We start from the raw sequence: 21600 nt of genomic DNA, 5'->3' as shown, positions 1-21600 counted from the left end.
TCTTGCACTTTGCGTTTAATAATTTAAAATAAAAAGTTTAACAGATGATAAATATCAAATCAAAAAAGGTCAGCAAATCTTAATAATCTCAAAATATACAAGAAGGGTAAAGTAATGCATAAACCAATACAGAATACATTTGTCTGCACATTTTTGCATAAATTTAAAAAGCATATAATTTTGTAATTTTAATTTTATAGAGCATTCCCTAAAATATTTTTTATTTTATTTAAAAATGAGTTTACTTTCAAATAAGATTAAGTCTGAAAATCAGTACAAAAGATTGATGGTGATGATATATCAATATAATTTGATGCATCCGTTTTGCTGTCTTGCAAAAAGTGCAGCGAGCAATGGGCTGTCTGTACTTTCAATACAGATGTAGTATTCTGAGAAGAGATCATTTGTTAAGAGCAGATTTAAGACAGAGAGCGTATTCATTCTTTCAAAAACAACACAAATGAGAAGATGGAAATTCATTTATGTTATAGTAATGCTGAATCAGTATATTTTCAACTTGCCCTGATGTGGAAGAAATACACCATCTCATTAGTCCCTGGTAGGCAGTTGGTATGTGGAATATGAAGACTGTAGCATCATTGCTTTTATATAATTGGTTTATTGAATCCAAATGGTGGTTCCATGCATTATCAAATAAATAACCACTGCTTCAATATTAGTCCTTGGAACTGTCTCCATAAAGTTAATTCCAATCCTTTGCTGTCTTAGTGTGTATGTAAACCTTAATGAGACATGTTCCAGTTAATAGCATATATTCAACTTTGGGTAATCTATGGAAATTTGGCCCCATGGTCATAAACCTGTGATCAGAATGGCAGATTTAATAAACATATAAATGCTAACTTTTCTTGGAGTGAACAGCTTTCAGTTTACATTCCAAAAGCGATTAGATGAGATGATAATACACAATGATATTTATACCTAGAGCAGTTCAAAATTTAGAAAGGAATTAGTGATCTTTAGTTAAGCTATTTTTTTTTTAATAAATTGAATAGATGTTCTGTACAACATAACAGTCACAGGAAATTAAAGGCATATCAGTAACAACTTTTAGAAAAAGAGAAATGAATGATAGAGGAAAACAGATATGACCTCTCAAAATTTTGGGGAAATAAGTTTAGGATGATGTTTCATTCAGGTATTAATGACACAAATAAAGGATAACTCTGTGTAAGAAGTAGTGTTTATATCTGGTTGTAAATTTAGTTAAAAACATAATCACAATTTACAAAAACTGTAATTACAAATTACAAAGAAAAATAGGCAGACAATCTTGTATTGACATCCTCTTGCATCTTGTTACCTACCAATTTTCTGTTCCATTACAAAATTCAATACTAAAATTTCATAGCTAACATTCAATATTAATTTCAACATTAAAATTTATCAAAATGATTAAAAACAGTCAATTAGAAAAAGCAATACACCAAAAATAATGGTAGTATTTCCAGGCTTCTCCTGTGTTGTATTAACCGTCACGCGGGGGAAGAAACGGGCTGTACATTTCGGGCAGGCCACTTGGCTCTGGATTCCAGGACTATGGAAAAGCCAGTGAAGGTAAACTGAGAAGCATTTCCTGTTTTATAAACATCAGCAGAGGACCAAAAAAAGGGATCCCAGATATGTTTTCAAGTAACAAAAAGCATTTTACAAATGCATTTTACATTAACAAAGTGCAATTTTGTCTTTCACGTCTGAACAAAAGTTCTGTCATTTTTAAAAAATAAAGTAGGGTCACAGCTTTATAATCATTTTCTCATCTAAAACCCCACAATGATTAACACAGATCAAACTGCAGTTTTGGAAGAGAGTCTTTGAATGGGGAAGCTACTGAACAGGGATGAATGGCCATACCTAATTCACCGTTGGGAACTGACGTGGAGGGCTGTGTTTCCCGGAGGGAGAAAGGGGCCTCCCAGAGGCTCTGAGGCTGCAGGTCCCCAGCCAGGCGATAGCACTGCACCACTGTGTGCACCCTGATGGCAACAGCAGGCAAGTCCACAGTCACGGTGATGGACAGCCACAGCTGCCAATCAGAAGACTCACTCTTTCTGGCTTTCATGGACTGTGTTTTGCACACAGAGCTCACTGTTTAGAGCTGTCTTAGCACTCTTCTTGTTTCGAGACTTTTGACTCATTTTCTTTGCGTAACTTTCTCTGTTGATAGATGCGGATGGCTATGGCAGTGATGCAAAGCAAAATAAATATCACAACTGCTATCACACCTAGGGAGGGAAAAGAATAAAACATCAGAATGTTTTTCTTTTTCTTTTTTCTTTTCAGAGAGAGGGTCTCACTGTGTCACCCACGCTGGAGTGTGGTGGCATAGCTAACTGTAGCCTCGACCCTCCCAAGTAGCTGAGACTAGAGGCCACTTCACCATGTTCAGCTACCTTTTTTTTTTTTAAACAATTATTCTTTGTAGCGATGGGGTGTTGTAGCGATGGGGTGTTGTAGCGATGGGGTGTTGTAGCGATGGGGCGTTGTAGAGATGCTATGTTGCCTGGGCTGGTCTCAAACTCCTGGGCTAAAGTGATCCTCTCACCTTGGCCTCCCAAATTGTTGGGATTACAAGTGTGAGTTACCGTGCCTGGCCTCAATGTCAGAATATAAATGGTGATTTTTGCTCCAATCAGAGGCTTTGAAGACATCATTGCTGTTTAAGTTTGGTTAAAATAAACCAACCATCTATTATATTATAAACTGAAAACATCAAAACTCAGAAATGCTAGCGCCAAGTAATTTTATGACAGTTAGCATACTTCTGAGCTACTATGACGTTTGGATGTGGCTGTGTTAGGCTTCTTCCCTACAGGTATACGATGATTGGGTTTCAGATAATGCTTTCAGATTTAAAAGAAGGACATACACGTCTCTAAGACCACGTGCATCCTTCAGTTAACAAGTGGGAAATTTTAAATCCTTTAAAAAGTATAGAGTGTTTAGCATCATCATAGATCATTAAATGTTATTGTTAGTACAATGAAATGGGTACATTTTAATGAAATTGTTTTCAAATACTTTTATGATACTATACTTTTGAAATGCAGTAGTGTAGCATATATGTAATCAATCCCTATTACCAAAAATAATGCAGGCAGATTTATTATTATTTTTTTACCTGGAATGTGGATTATTTGAAAGAGGCAGGTGAAATGTTTTAAAATATTGAAACCATTAGCAGTGCCCATGATTCTCGACTCTAGCTGCACACTAAGTCAGTAAATCAGAATAAATGAATGGAAGGCCTGGGTACCAGTATCTTTACAAATTGTTTCAGGCTTTAATTCAGAGCCAGAGTGCTAAAGCGTGAAGCCATGCCACAGAATGCTGTTACTGAAGCAATCATATTAGTGACATATGAAAGTAAAATCTATGCTAAAAGAAATAAATACATATAAAGACAAGCTTCTGAAGGTAATCAGAATATGTCACCCCCAAATATGCCTTTTTGACAAATATTTTGAGGTAAAGGCAATTAAGAAGCAGCCAGTGGAGGAAGAGCTCTCTAGATCCTCCCCTCTTTTCACCTAAAGACAGGATGTAAATTCTCTTTTACTGGAGACCATTCTTATCAGCTCACGGATGTCAACAGAAGCATGTACAAACACATATACTCCATTAGTTTCTTCCCACATATTTATCTTCCCATGGTTTCTCGCCTTTGGAAGCCTAAAATTGCTTTCCATTGTGCTGTCATTTCTCCACCAATGTATTGTTGAAGTTGAGCCAGAGTTCTAAGCCACCGCGCTCTGACTTTCACTGAGGTTTCTCGCACCTGCTGTGGGCTGCATGCCTTAGTAAACTGGCTTGTTTTGTTAATCAGAGGTCTGTCCCAACTACACACTTAGGAGTGATGAGGAGAAATTATATTTCCTCCCCCACGCTTTTACTGCCTACATCGTACATTCAAAGCACTTCACAAAAATATTAATTTATATCTTCAGCCAGTCCACATTAGAAAATGCAAACTGCCTTTGGGAAAGCCCAGGGGAAGCCTTCCAGACTCCTTTTCAGCCCCTCCTTCAGAAACCAAGTAAGAACTTATCAGGGGAAGGGAACACTGCTAAGATGTTTCTCTACATTTACTCAGTCAATCTTGCCAGTGACACTTGACCACAAGCAACATAATACAATTCCAAAGATAAGAGCCGGTTCTATTATCAGCTTTGCCCATTTCCTGATCACCAAAAGCTGGGCACTATCCCTGACATTGTGTAAATGTCTGTAGGCCTTGGAAACCTAGTCTGAAAATGTTCGGCATGTTGAAATTGCATTTGCATTGCAATGAAAAAAATCTCCTAAAACAGGCAGGATTGATTTAGGATTATATTGTATTTAAAACTGAACACACAAGTATACATTTTAGATATGCATTATTGACCACATTCCCACTGGAAACTTTAAAAACAGTTTTTGTTCACCAGGTCATGTATTTTTAATTTACACCTTACTGATTTCTAAGAGAAAAAGAATTGAGATAGTGATGGAAATGTAAATATCCCCAACTCAAATTTAGTCAGAACTTTATTATGTCGAAACTGTTTTCTGTCATTTTGGAGGAAACACACCTAGTTTACTTTTGTATGTGTTATAGAGATTCTGCAGAATAAGAATACAATCAACACTGCAATAATTCGGCCAGGCGCGGTGGCTCACGCCTGTAATCCCAGCACTTTAGGAGGTCGAGGTGGGCAGATCACGAGGTCAGGAGATAGAGACCATCCTGGTTAACACGGTGAAACCCCGTCTCTACTAAAAATACAAAAAATTAGCCGGACGTGGTGGCGGGCACCTGTAGTCCTAGTTACTTGGGAGGCAGAGTCAGGAGAATGGCGTGAACCCGGGAGGTGGAGCTTACAGTGAGCCAAGATCACACCACTGCACGGCAGCCTGGGCAACAAAGCAAGACTCCATCTCAAAAAAAAAAAAAAAAAAATTCAATAATTCACTCGTTAATTAACAAGGAAAGGTGAATGCTTATTTTTTGCACCAGTTCTAAATAAATTATATTTTAGAAAAAAAGTTTTCATTGCCTAAACATACTTTTAAACTGTGCTTAATTTTACTTTTCTTCAGTTAAAAATAACCGCAAAACATTCTTAGCCTATTAGATTAGTTCTTTCCAAAGTATGATTAAAAGTGAAACACACAATGGTACTACTGTAAATGTCCTTAATGACAGGGAATTGTACACTTTAAAATAATAATGCACTTTAAATAATGTGTGCATTTAAAACTTCTTAAATAAGTGAAACATTGTTATGGCAGTATCCTAAATCATGCCATTTGTCATTAAAGGAAAGTACTATAAAGTGTGTGCTCTGATAATTAGCTGAGGTTTCCATTGCTTTGAACATAATTACTTCAGGTCCGTCCAGCAGTTGCCATTACCTTGACAAATATCCCATATGTCCTAGGGAATACAGCTATTTTCAACTTCATTATTAGTTTTGTAACTGTTCTTCAAAAAAATTGTTTCAGCAGAATTCTTAGACATTGAGCATCCTCAGGGAAGCTGAAATCAGCAGATACTGCGTCAGAAAATCAAGGAAGGCCGGGCACGGTGGCCATGCTTTTGCTCTCAGCACTTTGGGATGCTGAGGCGGACGGATCACTTGAGGCCAAGAGTTCGAGACCAGCACGGCCAATATGGAGAAACCCTGTCTCTACCAAAAACACAACAAATTCGCCAGGCATAGTGGCGCATGACTGTAATCCTAACTACTCGGGAGGCTGAGGCAGGATAATCGCTTGAACCCGGGAGGCGGAGGTTGCGGTGAATGGCGATCTCGCCACTGCACTCCAGCCTGGGTGACAGCAGGAGACTCCTGTCTCAAATAGAAAAAAAAACAAAAACCAGAAAAACACAAAGCAATACATAGCACCCCTGTGACCTCACCACTGAGTGTGGATTCTTACATATACTTCCCATTGTGCTAAGCAATGCATCATTATCTAAAGCGATAATGACAAACAACAGGTCATTCAGGGCCTTGTTACCTCCGATGACCGCAGAGCCTCTTCTGTCTGCATTAACCAAGGGCTCTCCCTCATCCGCTGGTCCAGAACGACCTACAACGGGGAAAGGGAGAAAGGTGTTTGTTAGCTTGATTTAATCACGCCACAATTCACACACCCCAACTTTGGTCAATTAAAAGTGAATTAAAATAAGAACATCACAAAAATAGATTTTAACATCACAAAAATAGATTTTAACAAAGGAAAACAGGGAGAGAGAAGAATTAAAATAAGAACATCACAAAAATAGATTTTAACATCACAAAAATAGATTTTAACAAAGGAAAACAGGGAGAGAGAAGAGAAGGCTTTTGGGAAATTCACAAACATTTGAGAGAAGCGCAGTTTCGCGGGCGCGGGGGTGGAAGGCCACACACCTGCGCCCCCCGCGAGTCGGGGAGCCAGTTCCCGAGCCGGGGAGCCGGACGCCGCCCCCGCCGCGCAGCGGGTCACGGGGGCCACGTGGCCGCGGACGGTGACCCGGAAGGGGCCGCCGGGGCGCAGCGCCGCCTTCAGGGGAGCCGCGCGGCCAAAGCGCACCGCTGAGAGGCAGCCGGTGAAGCCGCTCGCCGCTGCCCGCCTCGTGTCCGGGTCCGCGCCGGCGGCCTCTGAGGACAGAAGGGGGACACACAGTTATGGGGGCGCAGGGGCACCCCGCATTTGCAAGACAGCGACCCGCGAAAGTCCCTCCAAACCCCTTGTTCCTTCACTCCAGGGGAGGTCACCCTGAATCTTTACTTTGGGCAGCCATTTCCATTGTCAGGGTTATGGTAACAGATTTGTTCAAGTCCAGATGGCTGGCGCTCTGCAAGTACCAGAGCTTCATAGGAAAGCAGTTACATGGCATACATTTAACAAATCCTCTGCCATTTGATTTTTAAAATACAGCATTAAAATAAAATTTTAATGGGACCCAACCAATAATCCGGAGATGACAGAAAAACGACTCTTGGAGATGAGGGCAGAGCTCTGCGATTCCTTTCTGGTTTTGCTTATTATATCATATTATAGTTGACATTTTGTATGATGACTTTCATATTACCTAAATAAACTGTATCTTTTGTCATCAGATAATATCCCTCTATCTCATTTAAGATTCGATTGTATTCCAATCTTAAATTCAGTGTTATCTGAAAGTAGTGCTGCATTTCTTACATTTATCAGCTGTTGCCTGCTGGTTTTTGGCAGGCCCCTTCATGTTCAATACTGTAAGACCATTTAACTGTTATTTTTAAACCTAGTTTGACAGAATTTAGTCCATTCGTCTTTAGAGTAATAACTACTATATCTGATTTTATTCTTTTTTATCTTACACTATTTACTTCGCAGGATTGTTTCATCTTTTTTCCTTTTATTTTGCTGGTTTAATCAGTTTCCTTCTTATTTCCTGCTTTCCCTTTTGTGAGTCTGAGAGCTCAACTTCCCTAGCCCTCACAATCAAAATTATTCCTTTACACGGTTACATGAAAACAACATCCTCTTTTTCCACCTTTCCCCCACTCCCAACAGTGAGATGATCGATTGCCCAGGTTCTTTCTCCCGACCCTCCTTCCCACCCCACCGCGGGGTCCCCCCAACAGTTCTTCCCTAAATGGGAGGCTTGGGAAATTCTTCTTTCTTTCTTCTCTCACTTTTACCTTTTTACCTTTCTTTCTTTGGTTTTACTCTAGTACAATTGGATCCTGACCAGAATGACAATCTCTCTTACACTTATATTTTTCTATGATGTTTCCAGTTCAAGGATCTTTACATAATTTATTTTTTTCCAAGAAAGAACTCTGACAGGATTGACAAAGACTCTCCCCATGACCAGATGTTGGTCAGGCTACTCTAAGCGCTCTGCTCAACCAGCCTGACCTTTGGTCTTTCATCGTCCAGCTTACCTAGAATTCTGCCAATTTGGTTTTAACCCAAATCTCCCACCCTCAGTATCTGATCACCCTCAATATCTAATCACCATCTTTCTCATCCCTCTCATCACCCGACAGGTGATATCTGACTACCCTGGCCTGGCTTCACCAAGAATCCTGGTAAGTCATTTTGGCAAGAATTACTCTCTCCTATTTTGTAATTTTCCACTCAGACACCCCGCCCCAGCCACTCTGCTCCTCGGCTATGAATCCCCATTTTCCTGGTTGTATTTGAAGTTGAGCTCACTCTCTTTCCCCAACTGCAAAGCCCCATTCCAGTAATTCCTATACCTATTGCCGTAGTCCTGAATAAAGTCTGCCACACCATTTTAACAAGTGTAAGAGTATTTTTATCTTTTGACATGATACAATATGGTTTTACATTAAATAGTTGTAGTTTAGAGAAGAATCATGTAATTTTAGGGCAGACTTTTTTTCTGTTTGTTTTTGAGACGGAGTTTCACTCTGTCCCCAGGCTGGAGTGCAGGGGCGTGATCTCGGCTCACTGCAACCTCCGCCTCCGGGGTTCAAGCGATTCTCCTGCCTCAGCCTCCCAAGTAGCTTGGACTACAGGCACGCACCACCACACCCAGCTAATTTTTTTTTGGTATTTTTAGTGGAGATGGGGTTTCACCATGTTGGCTAGGATGGTCTCGATCTCTTGACCTTGTGAGCTGCCCACCTCGGCCTCCCAAAGTGTTGGGATTACAGGCATGAACGACCACGCCCGGCCAGACTTCTCTTTAAAACTCTGAATAAAAACCTTGAACAATTGTTTAATTTGGAGCTGATGAAACAGAGTAGAACTTTCTTACATCTTCAGTAAATGACTTAATTCGAAAATGATCACCATATATACTTTTTTTAAGCTGGAAAATCTGAAAGGAGTTCCTTTGCCCACTCTTAAGTGTACCTGGCAATCACACCACCACACAGGATTTTGTACTCGTGATTTTATACTCCCAGGTTTTAGCCAGCACTATTTATTATCAGTTAACCAATATTCAGTAGACCTTAACTCTTACTGTGGTAACGTGTAGATACAGTTTACTCTCTATTACCTTGACGTGGCAACATGGTCAAAACCCTTCACTCTTGCTTCTCTTAGCTGAAGAGCACTAATCAAAAATGTTTTTGACCTGTCTGCCTCCCTTTCTGGGCTTTCTCAACTTTGGGGTCCTGCACCCAGCCCCCTTCCAGTTCTCTGTTCTCTCCCATCAAAGCCTGCTCCTGAGTAAATTCATGTTTGCATAAATCCCTGATCATGGCTTTTGATAACAGTTTCAGGGGCATGTGTATTTTGGCAGAAGAGTCAAAAGAATGGATCTCTAATATAGAATTTGAAATACTGGCACTCGAAGTTGTGGGAAAAAAAAATATTTGAGGTAGGGTTGTCTTCCCAGCCCATTGAAGTTATGCCAAATAGACAGATATCTATCCTTACAAAAGGGTGTCACTTGGTTGAACTAAAGGAGAAAACGACCAGATAAGTAAGTGGACAGTTTTCTACACTGTGCAATATGGTAGACACTAGCCACATGTGACCATTGAAATTCAAATCGGGCCAGGCGCGGTGGCTCACACCTGTAATCCCAGCACTTTGGGAGGCTGAGGCGGGAGAATCATGAGGTCAGGAGATCAAGACCATCCTGGCTAACACGGTGAAACCCTGTCTCTACTAAAATACAAAAAAAAAAAAAAAAAGAAAAAAAAATTCAGATCAATTAAAATTAAATAAAATTCCGTCCTTCGGTTACACCAGCCACATTTCTAGTGTTTAAAACACACTTATCTCAGGCGTGTCTGGGGACGACCGCACAGGACAGCACAGACTTTACAGTTTTCACCATCACAGGAAGTTCTATTGGACAGCATTAGTTTTGTTGATTTATACTTTCAAAGACCTCAAGACATCTGTGATGCACACTGAATCCTGGTTAATGGACCAAGTTAGAACAATCTTAGAATTTTCTACTGAAGAGAATCTTGAGGATAACTTAGGACAGCCTCCTCGTTTTACCAATAGAGAGGGACTGATTGATATAATCACCGATCTTTCTCAGAAAAAAACCCCACAAAATCTCATCTCTTCTTGACTTTACAGAGTTTTGGGGTGTTTTTATTCTGTAATGTTGAAAGAGGCAATCCACCATCGGCTCTGAGTGTCTCCTCATGCTTTGCTGGGTTTGCCAAGAAGTGCAGGACACGGACAGGACTTTACTTAGGCCACTTCTCAAGCGTGTATTTGAAGCAAGCAACCTTGAGGGATGAGGTCATGACCCCCTCCAGGACAAAGAACAGACTTGCTTATTGCTTGTTACAAAATCGGTAGATTCCCCAAACTCAGTGTTCCTCTGCTGCAGTGCAAACCTGGCCACAGGTGCAGCCTTCATCTGCACCCATCACTGCCCCACAGGGCTTGAAGGCTAAGGAAAAACAATGCAAACGAGCTGCTGCTTGCCTCCTTGCCCTGCCATGAGTAATAGGGTCCTTTGTCTCTGTACCAGGACAGCATCCATAAAACAGTTAAAAGCTGTTAACTTACTAGCTTGTAAGTCAGGTAAAATCAAATCCCAGACCCAACATAAAACATTTATTCTAAACGAGACAAACACCGTAGCATAGAAGTAATATGAAATACATAGGTTGATGAATTTTAAATGGTAAAACTGTATGTCTTATGTGACATCTCCTTACAAAACTCAAAAGGCAATTTCCAGAAATATTTAATTAACAAAAGTATTTGGCATTCTTACATATCTAGAGCTCCATTTGAAATACAGTCCTTCAGTGGGTTTTCTTTTCTTCAGCCCAGAATGTGTACCTCCTAAGGTATATAAGCTCAGCTGTATTCATATGTAATTGCTTACAGGCTATTTTTTTATTTTTATTTTTATTTTTTGGGAGCAGACAAAAAGGCATCTTCAATTTTTGCACTCTTTTTTCGAGAGAGAGAGAGAGATGTGTGTGTGTGTCGTTTTAAAGATAGTGTTTAAGGGGCCGGGCGCGGTGGCTCACGCCTGTAATCCCAGCACTTTGGGAGGCCAAGGCAGGCGGATCATGAGGTCAGGAGTTCGAGACCAGCCTGACCAACATGGTGAAACCCGGTCTCTACTAAAAATACAAAAAGTAGCTGGGCGTGGTGGTGTGAGCCTGTAATCCCAGCTACTCAGGAGGCTGAGGCAGGAGAATCGTGTGAACCTGGGAGGCGGAGGTTGCAGTGAGTCGAGATTGTGCCACTGCACTGCACTTCAGCCTGGATTTTAAAAAAAAAAAAAGATAGTGTTTAAATACACATGCACATATACACACACAAAGAAAATAGAAAGAATACCGATAATACCAAAGTATCTAAAAACAAATCTTAATTTATAATGGATCACTTTTACTGAATTATAAAGTATTTTAGGTGTTCGCGTTCTTTAAGGCTACCTCGGATAAAATTCAAAGTGATATAGAAAATTTAAAATCTAAAAAGTTTACATTTAAATAGGTTTACTCTGAATTGATCTTGTGATAATCAATCTGAATGGTCTTCATTCAGTAAGATTACACAGAAATGGCAAAATCATATTGAGGTGCTCAGAAACAGCATCTTAATTATGATGGATTCTGGGCCATTTTTTTCTAAGGCATTGTTAGGGTGCATAATAATAAATTAGGCTGGATATGGGCATTATTTTATTAGAATTGCTCATATATTATTAGCCTATGTGCCTATTAACATGTGAGTGTAGTGAGGGTGGGCAGGTGTAGTGTTTCTCTCATTCAGAGGCTTTCTCGGTACTTAATAAACTGTTCATAGTAGATGCTCACCAAATATGTTTAAATGAACGGATGAATCAAAGATTTACAGAGACTCCAGAGAAATATATTGATAACTTAGAACAGAGTGTTCTGGGTAACTTTCTTTGTAAAATTAGTGGCTTCTCTATTAGCCAACTTGTTGGTCTATTTTACTATAAGTTAAAGCACTTCCTATATAATTCCAAATTTAAATATAAAAGTGTAGTTTTGGTATAATTACTAAATGATGTGAGAGTGGCAAAAAATTCATAGCAGAACCAATCCTAAAATATAGTTGTTCAAAGTATAAAGTGTTTTATTAATCTTTGATGATTATCTCTACCTCCAAGGACAGGCAAAATGAATATTTATAATTTTCTGAGATCAGTTGCTTCTTACTATATACTTGATTGCTGAATCTGAATGTAGATTTTTATACCATAAGTTACATGCCTTTGAATATACCATCCTTGAATGAAAACATTAACACTTTAAATTCCATGTTCTCCTTTTTTTGGAAGGAAACAAAGATGTATATAATAAATATTATTCTACTTTTTGATCCTCTTAATATTAAAGTGTAGTTTATTTTCTTAATTGATTTACATAAGATGGGTATTTTTCTTTAAAAAAAGATTATTTTCCTCAGTTCCTTTATTAAATGTAAAGAAAGCTAACTGTGCTTTTACAACAGGTTATAAAAGACAATATGATAGACAATTACTGTAACTTTCTACCTTGCGTAATAGATATTTATGAATATGCCTCCCCATTCCTGTTAGATACTAGAGTCATAAAGGATGGAAACAACAGGTAAAGCAGGGCTTGGGACAGAATTAAAACTGTATTCATCTGCTGTAATAAGATAAAGTGTTTTTCTCTTGTTTTCAGCTCAAACGTAGTTTTAGCATTGAATGACGGTCTCTGGAGTTGATGTTGATTAATACATACATAATCTGTGAACTTTGTGTCAGCTTTGATAACATTTCACTTTTCAAGAAGGGTTAGAAAAATACCGTGATTCATTATGCATGATTGCCAAGTGAGAGGTTAAGTGTGGAGGTATTTTTCCAGGAACGCCCTTGCACATCTCACAGGCAGCACTTACTCATGATTATATGTACACTCAGGCAAGAGCACAGTTTGCACCTTGATTGTCACTCACTGTGAAATTATTATTCAAGTAAGACAAGGAGCTTCTTTCAGCATGATGAATGCTTCCAGGGTTTGTGACATGACACTTGCGTTTTTTGGAAAAAAGCCCTTTTTCTACTTACCTAAAACCTTTCCCAATATGAGAGATTTGATGGCGTTGAATTCTGTCCCTGAGGACAAGATGACTTGTTTCTTTGCACTCTGGTTAACCTATTAGATGTCCCATGAGAAGCAAACATCAACAGAAAGTACAATTTTAATGATAAGGAAGCAAAGGAAGATGAGGAAAGGAAAGATGAAAATAAATCACTTTTAAGTATCACTACAAAAGTTCAAGGAGCCACCTTCAAATAATTAATCATTTAGAAGGGAAGCTATTTTATAGCAATTGCTATGAGGCCATCAGCTACCACTGTATCCATGATCTACCCACTTGCTGGCTTTACTTTTCTTCATAATGGAAGGATCTATAATGAGCAGAGTCCATGAAAAAGATGGAAGCAGCTGTTTTAAACTTAAATACGTACTCATTCTGTGGAGAAAAGTTCAAACATAAAATCAAGCATTGTTGTCCTCTATGCAGATTAAAAGTATATTTTCCTTCAGTGCCAATGCCAATGTGTAATTTACATCGACTGCTGTGACTCGGGTCTATTTTCTTATTCCCATTTTCATGACTAGGTTGTGTGCTTTTAAACCATGTTTTTAAGTTGCTAAAGTATTTGTTCTTTTATAATCAGAATAAGGCAAGTTCCCACTGCAATATCAATGAATAGAATCCACCAGTAGTCACTATAATAAACTCGAGAACATTCCGCTACTGAGTAAAGTAAAACAAATAAAGATATTTTGATATTTTAAATAGTAAAATATTAATAATACCTTTGACAGAATTATATTGCTAAACAAACAAAACAAAGCAATAGAGAATAAACCACCACCTCCTCTCCCCCAGATCCTGGCCGTATTTGGCTTCTTTTTAGAGCAGCACGGAATGGGTTGCTCTTTCATTAATATTTATTAGCAAATTTTTGCATTAGATTATTTGTTCTCAAAATAATAATATTAGTTAGTCTGACTTTTGAATTTTTGGGATTACCTCTACCACGACCACTGCGTCTTCTCTGTTAATTTTCACTTGGTGAAGTTGCCCATCAGCCATGTTTTTAAAATCAAAGGCAAATGCATCAGGATTTTGATGTCTATCTAGCTTGTACCTAATCTGCAAACTTCCTAAAAAGAAAAATAAATGGCATTTAAAATTAAAGTGGTATTTTATAAAACTCTTGATACAGATTCTAGAGCACTTTTATTATTATTTACTTGCAGCACTTTTGAATCTATTCAGCATCAATTTAGATGCACCCAATAGTCATCTTTCCTGGAACTGTAATTACTTAAGTGCTATTCCAGTGCCAGACTCTGGGTCCAATGATGCTATTTTGAAAGTCAAGACTAAATGTGTTGTTAACAAGCAGTCTCTCTTCATTTTTAAATGAAAAGGTTTAAATTATGCATATGAGCTCAGAACTCAGATCTAAATTCATTATGACTTTGATATTTATTTTATGAAATGATGAAACCCCATACAACATTGTATCAACATTCAGTTCCTGTAATTATAACTTCTAATAAGACTCATTTTAATGTATTACTGATATGTGGATAAAGACTTTTTATAGCCAGAATTATTTTAAGTCTCCTGCCATAATCCAAAAATGAGGAAGAGAAAAGGTTTTGTCAGGAGACAAGGTTTCCAAAATATCGACATCATCTAATATACATACCCCTCTCCTACAACGATGTACCCTCATTATCTATAATTCTCTTGCAGCTTATACTAAGATCAGATATATATATATTTTTTTGAGGTGGAGTCTCTCTTTGTCACCCAGGCTGGAGTGCAGTGGTGCGATCTCAGCTCACTGCAAGTTCCACCTCCCTGGTTCACGCCATTCTCCTGCCTCAGCGTCCCAAGTAGCTGGGACTACAGGCGCTCATCACCACGCCTGGCTAATTTTTTGTATTTTTAGTAGAGACGGGGTTTCACAGTGTTAGCCAGGATGGTCTCGATCTCCTGACCTCGTGATCTGCCCGCCTTGGCCTCCCAAAGTGCTGGGATTACAGGCGTGAGCCACTGCGTCCGGCCTAATCTGAGATTTTGTAGATTTTTTTCGAGACATTAAATTTTTGTGCTGTGTATCTAACAAACTTAAAGCTTGGTCTTCTTGTTCAACTGTGAAAGCCTTGGAATGCCTCAATTACCACTGTTTGAGAGGCTGCCACTATATACTTTTCTTCTATTAAGGTGATATAACTAGTTTTTCAGCCACTGATGAGATAGAGAACAGCTGTACTTATCTGTTGCTTAAAGGAATTGGCTTTTATATAGCTGTACTATAACATCCACATAAATGCTCCTCTATTTTGCTTCAAATGAGGAGGGAATGTATGTCATGTATCTAGATATCTTATTTCAAAATGAACTGCAAAACCAATTTGAGTCATCATGTACTATTAAAGGCATCCTATCAATAATAAGAATACAACAGCATATCAACTCCATAAAATTATCAAACATGTAATGTGAGAAAAGCATCTTAATCTTGAAATGCTAGCTTTTATAATAACCATTAAGGAAGGCACTGAAAAACCAGAGACACTGGAAGGCATGCAGTTTTCTTTCATCATTTGTAGTTTGAATGCTGAAAAGACCCATGCCATTACAGTCCTATTTTTCAAATTCAGGGTTCTCTTTTTCTTTACACAAAAGATATTCACCATTGTTGGCGAGGATAACTGAAAGGTATTCCTCATAGAAAGAGCTCACATACAGCAATAAGCTCGGGGTTTGTGTGGTTCGGAAGCTCAGCGTGATTGTTTCTCTGGTCAGTGTTACATCTCTGTGTAATGAAGAAACGAGGGAACTGGAGTTTTCACTTAAAGTGTAATGTTCTTGAAAATGATATGTCATTGAGGAGCCAGTTTGAAAATATGCGGAAATCTCTGAAATGAAAAATACATTTTTGTTATGTTAACAAAATGTAAGTCCAACAGTCTTGTGTTAAGTACGTTTAGAGAATGAGACCAAACCTTAAATATCCTGGGAGATAAAATAATAGTGAAATGCTTTCCTGTTTTATTTTTTATTTTTCACTTTTACAATTTTTTTAAAAACTGCAGTTTGAAGAAAAAGTAGCAAACTCCAATATACTCATAACCCAGAATTGACTAACATTTAATAGAGATTTTATTTAATTCTCCAAATCATCTTCATCTCATATTTACATATGATTTATTCTCCAGAATAAATGTATAATTTAAAGGTAACTTATCTCATCTTTGGGTTCCAATATTTTCCCAAATCATTCATTTTTAAACATCTTTATTCAGATATAATCCATATGCCATGTAATACACCCAATTACAGTGTAAAATTCTGTCTTTTTTCTATTCGCAGGCGTGTGCAAACACTGCCACGATCAGTTTCAGAGTGTTTTCACTCCTCCCGACCTTCTTAAACCCTCGTACAAAACCCTCCATACCCACTCGCAGTCATTCTCTGTTTCTCTCCAACATCCCAGTCTATGCAACTACTAATTTACTTTCTGTCTCTGCAGAGGTTCCTATTCAGGAGATTTCATATCAGTGGAATCATATAATGTGTGGTCTTTTTAATCTGGCCTCTCACTTAGCATGATATTTTCAAGGTTCGTCCATCTTGTACCATATATCAGTATTTTATTCCTTTTTATTGGTGAATAATATTTCATTGGATGTAAATAATAATGGATGTGCCACATTTTGTGGATCTATTTAACAGTGGATAGACATTTGGGTTGTTTCTACTTTTTGATTATTATAAATAATGCTTCCATGAAAATTCACATGTAAGTTTTTCTATGGACACGTTTTTATTTTTCTTAGGTATATATACCTAGGAGTAAAATTGTGTAATCTTATGATAACAACAACTTTAAGATATTGAGAAAAAAAAAAAAGATTTTGAGGAACTGCCATATTTTTTCCAAAATAGCTATACCATTTTATATTCCAAAAAGCAATTAGGAGGGTTTTAATATCTCCACATCCTCACCAACATTTGTTATCATCGTTCTTTTAAAATTACAGCTGTACTTGTCTGTGCGAAGAGGTTTTTCACTGTGACTTTGATTGTGTTTCTCTACTGGCTAATGTTGCCAACTATTTTTTCATGATTTTATTGGCCATTCACACATATTTGCTGAAGACATCTATTTATAATATCTTTACCTATTATTTAATTGGGTTAAAATTCTTTTTATTCAGGTTTTTTGTTTGTTTGTTTGTTTGAGACGGAGTCTCGCTCTGTGGCCCAGGCTGGAGTGCAGTGGCGCAATCTCGGCTCACTGCAAGCTCTGCCTCCCGGGTTCACGCCATTCTCCTGCCTCAGCCTCCCAACTAGCTGGGACTACAGGTGCCTGCCACCACGCCCGGCTAATTTCTTTGTTTTTCTAGTTTTGAAATGGGGTTTTCACCGTGTTAGCCAGGATGGTCTCGATCTCCTGACCTCATGATCTGCCTGCCTCGGCCTCCCAAAGTGCTGGGATCACAAGCGTGAGCCACCGCGCCTGGCTTCTTATTCAGTCGTAAAAGCTGTTTAAATAATTTGAATACCAGACCCTTTTAAGATACACGATTTGCAATAATTTCTTCCATTCTGTGGGTTATCTACTCTTTCGTTCTCCCATGTTTTAAGAGTTTTATACTTTTAGTTCTTACATCGAGGTCTACTTGGTACATTTTTATGTATGTGTGAGACAGAAGTCTAATTTCATTCATTTGCATGCGCATGTATATTCAGTTGTCTCAGAGACTATTTCTTCCCATTGGGTTGTCCTGGCACTCTTGTAAAATCCATTGACCATAAATGGTGAGGTATCTATCTGGAATTTCAATTTTATCCCACTGAGCTATCTGTTTAGTCTTAGGCCAGTTATATACTGCTTTGCAGTAAGTTTGGAAATTGGGAGGTGTGAATCTATCAAATTTCTTCTTTTTAAAGATTGTTTTGGCTATTCTGCATCACTTAAATTTTCATATGAAATCAGCTTGTCAATTTCAGGAAAGAAGCCAGCTGGGATATTGATTGAAACTGTACTGAATCTGTATATTAATGTAGAGAACACTGGTATTTTATTTATATTAATTATTCAATCCATGACATGAAATATCTCTCCATTTATTTATCCTTAATTTCTTTCCATGCTTTATAGTTTTCAGTGTGTCTTCCATTTCTTTTGTTAAATGTATTGCTATGTATGTTATTCTTTTTGATGCTACTGTAAATAAAATTCTTATTGATTTTTTTCAGATGATTCATAGCTAATGTATAGAAATACAATTTATTTTGTATATTGTTCTTGTATTCTGCAATTTTGCTGAACTTGGTTTTAGTTTTAATAGTTTTAAGTAGATTCTTTGGGATTTTTTATATAAAAAAATCATGCCATCTCAAATAGAGATAGTTTTATTTCCTTTCTAATTTGGATTTCTTTTTTAAAAATTTTTTCATTTTCTTGCCTAATCAGCCTGGCCTGAACCTCTAGTACAATGCTGAATAGAAGTAGTGAGAGCATACATTCTTGTCTTGTTCGTGATCTTAGGAAAAAAACATTCAGTCTTTATAATCAAATATAATAATTTTAGCTATGAGTTTTTCAAAAATGCCATTTGTTAGATTGAGGAAGTTATCTTCCATAATTACTTTCTTGAAAGTAAACAAAAATTCATGAAAGGATGTTGGATTTTATCAAATGACTTTTCTGCATCAGTAGATAATTTCATGTGTTTCTGTCCTTTATTTCTTAGATATAGTGTATTATATTAATTGATTTTCAGCTGTTAAAACAACTTTCCATTTCTGGGATCATTTCCACTTTGTCTTGATGTATAGTCATTTTTATATGTGACTGGATTTGCTTTGGTAATATTCTGTTTAGGGTTTTCACATCTATTTGCTTAAATGATATTGGTCTATAGATTTAAAATATATATACTGACATATCTATGTCTGGCTTTGGTATTAGGGGAATACTCACCTTACAGAATAAGTTGAAAAATGCTTTCTCTTTTATGTTTTGGAAGAGTTTTGAATAATTAATACTTTTTGTTTAAATAGTTAATAGATTTTTAAATAGTAGATACATTCTGATAGTTGATAGCATCAATTGTTTGAAACCATCTGGACCTGGGCTTTACTTTGTGTGGTATTTTAATATTATTAAGACATTCCTCTTATTGTTACAGGCCTATTTTTTCTCTTCCTTGAAAGAGTAGTAGTAGTTTGCATTAATTTTGTAGTTAGTGTCATCCTAGGAATTTGTCCATTTTATCTGTTACATAATTTTTTTCAACATACAGTTGTTTATATTCCCTTGCAATCCATGTTATTTCTGTAAGGTTGGTAGTAATATCACTCTTTCATATGTCCTTCTAGTAATCTGAATCATCTCTTTTATTCTTGGTCAGTTGTACTAGAGGTTTGCCAATTTTGTTAACAATTTTAAAGGACTGACTTTTGGTTTGGTTAATTTTTTCTGTCACTTTTGTATTATCCATTTGAGAAGTTTCTCCTGTTTTATTTATTTTTCCTGCTTTCTCCTTATATTAGATTTAGTTTGCTCTTCTTTTTTCAGTGTCTTACAGTGGCAGGTCAGATTTTTTATTTGGGAACCAGTTTTCTTTTTAAATATTGATGTTTACAGCTTTAAAATTCCCTCTAAACCCTGCTTTAGCTGTGTTACTATATGTTTTAGAAATGTGGTATTTTTGCTTTCATTTATCTCAAAGCCTTTTCTAATCTCCCTTTTGATTTTGGAGTGTCTAATTTCCACATATTTGTGATATTCTACAATTTCCTTGTGTTATTAATTTCATCCCATTGTGTTTAAAAAAGACCCTTCATATGATTTCAATCCTTTTAAATATGTTGAGGCTTGATTTACAGGTAGCATGTTGTCTAACCTAGAATATGTTCCATGAACACTTGAGAAGAATATACATTCTGCTATTGTTAAGTGGCATGTTCTACAGATATGTGCTAGAATGATTGTGTTCGTTTTTTCAACTCTATTTTCTTGGTCATCTTCTGAGTAATTATTCTATCCTTTATTGAAAGTGAAGTATTGAATCCTCCAGCTTTTCCTGGTTTGTCTGTTTCTCTTTTTTTGTCTGTTTCTCTTTTCAGTTCTGTCAGGTATTCTTTATGTAATTTGGGGCTATATTGTTAACTGCTTCTAAATTTGTAGTCGTTATATCTTTTTGAGGGAATTAACTTTTTATTATAAAATTTTCTCTATTTCTGGTAGCACCTTTTGTTTTAGAGTTTATTTTTTCTGATATTAACTATAGTTCCTTTGGCTCTCTAGGGTTACTCTTTGCATTGTACATGTTTTCCCTTCTTTTATTTTCAACTACATTACCCGTTTCAATCTAAACTGTTTCTCCTCAGCCAGCCTCCAGTTAGATTTCTTTTGTTTTCCATTCTGACAGTATCTGTCTTCTGACTGGATTACTCAGCCGATGAACGTTTAATATTATTACTGATACAGTCGGATTTATATCTGCCACTTTCTTTTTCTGTATGTTTCATTGTTTTCTTTTCACTTTTGTTCTTGACTTATTATTTTGTATTGGTGGATATTTTGGAGTGTAACATTTTAATTCCTTTCTTGATTTCACTATACTTTGAGGTAAAATATATGTAATATATAATTTGCCACTTAACCATTTAAAATGTGAAATTCAGTGGCATTAATTAAATTCACAATGTTGTGCAATTATCACCTCTTTTGATTTTCAAAGTTTTTTATCACCCCAAAGATAAACTCTGTATTCATTAAGCAATAACTCTCCATTGCTTTCTCATCTCAGCTGCTGGTATCCTTGAATCTACTTTGTCTCTACAAATTTATCTATTGATATCTAGTAAACATGGAGTCATATAATATCTGCCTTCTTGTGTCTGGCTTATTTCACTTAGCACAATATCTTCTAGGTTCATCAGTGTTGTATCATGTATCAGAACCTCATTCCTTTTAATGGCTGAACAATATACCAGTATATGTATACACTACATTTTTTTAAATCAATTCATGTGTTGATGGACACTTGTATTATTTCCACTATTGTGATTAGTGCTACTATGAACATTTGTATACAAGTATCTGCTTGAGTTCTTGTTTTCAATTGTTTTGGTTATATATGTAGAAGTGGAATTGCTGGGTTCGAAGGTAATTCTGTTTAACTATTTTGAGTTAACTCTAAATCAATTTCGACAGTGGCTGTGGCATTTACATTCCCACCAGTAACAAAAGAGAGTTCCAATTTCTCTGTGTTCTTGCCCAAACTTGTTATTTTCTGTTGTTTTTTTTTTTATAGTCAATCTAGTAGGTTTGAAGAGGCAGCTCATTATACTTTTGGTTTGCATTTCCTTAATAACTAAAGACGTTGAGTATCATCCTTCCATGTGATTACTGACTCTCTGTATATCTTTTTGGAGAAATGTCTCATCAAGTCCTTTGTCCAATTAGACTGTTTTTCTTTTTGTTGTTAAGCTGTGGAAGTTATTAACATATTCTAGATCAGATATATAATTTGCAAATATTTTATCACATTCTGTGGGTTGTCTTTTTACTCTCTTTTTTTTTTTATTTATTTTTTATTT

The 21600-nt window shown here is 36.9% G+C and overlaps 1 protein-coding gene across 1 annotated transcript in view; it reads right to left on the bottom strand.

Annotated features, from left to right (window-relative positions):
• Nucleotides 1-1697: 1697 nt before the first annotated feature.
• The window catches only part of CNTNAP3 (contactin associated protein-like 3), a 251219-nt gene continuing 231316 nt past the window's right edge, over nt 1698-21600 (bottom strand). The window contains exons 18-23 of the mRNA XM_011927535.1: nt 15675-15899; nt 13993-14126; nt 13016-13103; nt 6420-6650; nt 6025-6096; nt 1698-2246 (exon numbers count right to left, since the gene is read on the bottom strand). Coding sequence (XP_011782925.1) covers nt 2125-2246; nt 6025-6096; nt 6420-6650; nt 13016-13103; nt 13993-14126; nt 15675-15899 — 872 coding nt within the window. The 3' untranslated portion in view covers nt 1698-2124. The remainder of the gene's footprint in view (nt 2247-6024; nt 6097-6419; nt 6651-13015; nt 13104-13992; nt 14127-15674; nt 15900-21600) is intronic.

Source organism: Colobus angolensis, unplaced genomic scaffold (genome assembly GCF_000951035.1).
Source record: "Colobus angolensis palliatus isolate OR3802 unplaced genomic scaffold, Cang.pa_1.0 Scaffold72, whole genome shotgun sequence".
Lineage (NCBI taxonomy): Eukaryota > Metazoa > Chordata > Mammalia > Primates > Cercopithecidae > Colobus > Colobus angolensis.
The sequence above is the reverse complement of the archived record's forward strand: the minus strand, read 5'-3'. Positions and strand labels throughout refer to the sequence as shown.